At 45.6% G+C, this 3,278-nt stretch overlaps 1 protein-coding gene across 1 annotated transcript; it reads left to right on the forward strand.

The window, feature by feature from the left end:
* The first annotated feature begins 361 nt into the window (after window positions 1-361).
* On the forward strand, window positions 362-2,376 carry LOC109769583 (probable phytol kinase 2, chloroplastic). The gene is made up of 6 exons (XM_020328311.4): window positions 362-657; window positions 1,019-1,086; window positions 1,172-1,306; window positions 1,410-1,525; window positions 1,636-1,750; window positions 1,859-2,376. The coding sequence occupies exons 1-6, from the start codon at window positions 541-543 to the stop codon at window positions 2,121-2,123; spliced, it is 816 nt and encodes a 271-aa protein (XP_020183900.1). The 5' UTR covers window positions 362-540; the 3' UTR covers window positions 2,124-2,376.
* Window positions 2,377-3,278: the final 902 nt, after the last annotated feature.

Consider the following 3,278-nt stretch of genomic DNA (forward strand, 5'->3'; position numbering starts at 1 on the left):
TGTATCGTTGGCGACGCTTCGACTGCGGGAGGTGTTGAGCACATATCGTTGCATGTATAGATTGTTTCTTGTACATCAAGTCCACCTCCTATTTCTTTGTATAGATTAAGGTAAAAGCCCACATTATATATCATATATACGTGCATATTGCGCTGATCAATACATCGTGCATTACCACAACTCTCTACAGAAATCACCGATAACAACCTGTACAGAAAATGTATGAAAGAATTCGAAGTCATAGCGTTGCCATGTTCTCTAGCAACTAGTAGCAAATTAAGAAACTGGGGATCTTACTTAGTCCACCACTCAGAGCCACATGGAAAATTTAATTATGGAGCAAAAATTAATCGATAGTTGCAGTTATTATACACAATTTGACCTTGGCGAGGACAATAGCAGCTAGAGATTGGCGATGGCGTATTTATTATAGTACAACTGTCTCGGTCTTCCTGCCTGCAGCAGCCACAAATCTGTGAAGAAAGGGTTGAGCTTTGCGAATCTGTCTGCGAGTTACGTGGGGCTAGCGTTGGTGGATCCATGTGGCCGGAGAGCCCGCTTCTCCGGGACGCCGGCGCTGCCGTGCTCACCGGATGCGTCGCCATGGCGGTGCTCCGCTTCTGGGAGGAGGTCGGCAACCGCGCCCTCTTGGACCAAGTAAGCTCTGCTCGCCACCTAAATAATTCTCCTTTTTTTGTTTGGGATCGATGATTGTTTCGACTTGAACGGAGAAAATCTTGAGTAAATAGCACAAGCCAACTCAAAATCATCTCTCAATTAGTGTACTCCTAGAAAGGTTAGCTCTCTGCTTCTACTTGTACTCCTTTTGCCCCACTGACCAATCATGTAATTAGAAGGCGAAATTAAGCTACCAAAATTGCTTAGCATGCTCGAAAAGTTTGGAACATTACTAACCTGGTGGTTTAGTTACAAAGACAATGGAGATTCACATGCAAATTATTGATGAGAGATTGATTGGTATCCGGCAATCTGCTTGTCCTTTGCACTGCATTTTCAGAAACTCTGCAGGAAGCTGGTGCACATCAGTGTTGGGCTGGTATATTTCCTTATGTGGCCTTTGTTCAGGTATTACCAGAGCACCAACGAACAAAACTCTTCATTTGGCATAAACTCTGCGCGTTACCTTTCTAACATGTCTTCCCCATTGCAGTTCAGATGATGTCTATGCTCCATTTCTTGCTTCAATTGTCATTGCGCTCAATATCATAAAGGTAACCCTGATTGGATCTGGTGTAGTTAAAGATGACGGCGTGGTTAACTCAATGACAAGAAATGGAGACTATAGGTAGCCTCTCTTTTCCCCACCTTTATCACAGTATTATTACTGTGCTGTTTAGTGTTTACAGTACGAACTGACTACATCTTCATGTTTTCTCCATTGTTTCTAGAGAGCTTCTCAAAGGCCCACTCTATTACGCGTGTACTATAACTCTCACTACCGTAATCTTTTGGCGGACGTCTCCCATTTCGATCGCTGTGATTTGCAACTTATGTGCGGGGGACGGTACTAGTTCTTTCTCATGCAATTACATTTTTGTCCGGCACTACTACGTTCTCCTTTGATTCTTCGAGCGAAGGTTTCAGAAAACAGACTATGTATGCTGCTTCTTTCAGGTGTGGCTGACATAGCCGGGAGGCGGTTCGGGCGTGTGAAGCTCCCTCACAATCCCGACAAATCCTACGCCGGAAGCATCGCAATGTTCTTCGCCGGCTTCATCGCATCGATCCTGTAAGCAACAAGATATGCATACATCCTACTTGACCCTGAAGCCTGAAGTCATCTCTTGTTTTACAGTCTGAAAGACCGAGACAAATACTGAATGTGGTATGCCTGCAGTTTCATGTGCTACTTCCACCTTTTCGGGTTCGTGGAGCAGAGCTGGACCATGGTCGCTGCCTTCTGCGTCACCTCGCTTGCAGCGGCGATTGTCGAGTCACTCCCGGTCAGCACGCTCTTGGACGATAACCTGACAACTTCGATCGCGTCTGCGCTCGTCGGCGGCCTGGTTTTCTACTATGTTGGTGGTGGTGGCGGTGCTGGAAGCGGCGTCGGGAGCAGCATCTTGGCGACAGCTGCGATGGTCTTTGCAGGCAGTAGCTAGCACGGTAAGGAAACGATGCAGTGAATTGGAAGGCTTTGTTGGTAGTGATACAATCATACTGCAACCGGAAGAGGCTGTCAGCGAGTGTTGGTTTAGTACGGTTTGTGTGTCTCTGTAACAGAATTCTGATTCCTGAATTAACCTTGGTTTACCAGTGTCATTGTGTAAGGCTGTAAGCAGCATTACTGTAAGTTTCGAATAACATTTGCGGATAGAGGAAAATAAGTGTTTTTCGTCTTATAAAAAAGAAAAAGCAGCAGCAGCGTGTGAGGGAAGCGTTAGGTGTCGAGGCCGATCGACAGCCTTTGAGAAGCTCTCTAGAAACAATGGAGAAACGATGAAGATATAGTCAGCATCTATGCTTCTCAAAGGCCGATCGACACCATCAAATTCCATCCAGCATCTATGCGTGTCTCTACTCACCCGCGGTCCTCCTATGATTGATTGTTCAAAGATGCCAAAAGCCAAAAGTAATTACCTCCTTGGTATTTGGCTGGTCCAGTTTATAAAGAAAACCAGATCAAAACCTGAACAACTTGACTCCGTTTATCAGAGAAATGGGTGGAGTTTGAAATCACGGTACCAGAAGAGTGGAGGCAGTTATTCAGGGCGGCAGCACGCTCGACTGTAGGGAATGGAAGCACCACACTATTCTAGGAAGATACTATGTGGCTTAACAGTTTCTGGTTGTAGGAATTAGCACTAAGCCTATACGCGCAAGTTGGTCGGAACACAAGAGATTCTCGCACGGCTTGCCAGGCGCTATCGATGGAGTTTGGGCGACGGGCATTATCCCGGAGTTGACGGGCCAAATGCTGCAGGAATAGAATGCACTCCCTCTCTCTCATAATATAAGAGCGTTTTTGACACTAATGTAGCGTCAAAAATGCTCTTATATTATGGGACGGAGGGAGTAAATGGTAAATAACTGGTGTCCGCAAGTCCTGTTTAGTTAGCTTTACCTAGCTTCGCAGTTCATTTTTTTGAAAAGAAAAACAAAAATTTAAACTGTCAGATTACATTGTGGGTTTAACGGGATTAAACGGGACCCGGTTGACATCCCGCAGCTCAATCAGGATGCCACGGATTCCATAGCATGGGCTCGGGAGACAAATGGAGAGTTCTTGACTAGGACGGCATATGCAGCAAAGTTTT

The sequence above is a fragment of the Aegilops tauschii genome, chromosome 5 (genome assembly GCF_002575655.3).
Source record: "Aegilops tauschii subsp. strangulata cultivar AL8/78 chromosome 5, Aet v6.0, whole genome shotgun sequence".
Taxonomy (NCBI): Eukaryota; Viridiplantae; Streptophyta; class Magnoliopsida; order Poales; family Poaceae; genus Aegilops; species Aegilops tauschii.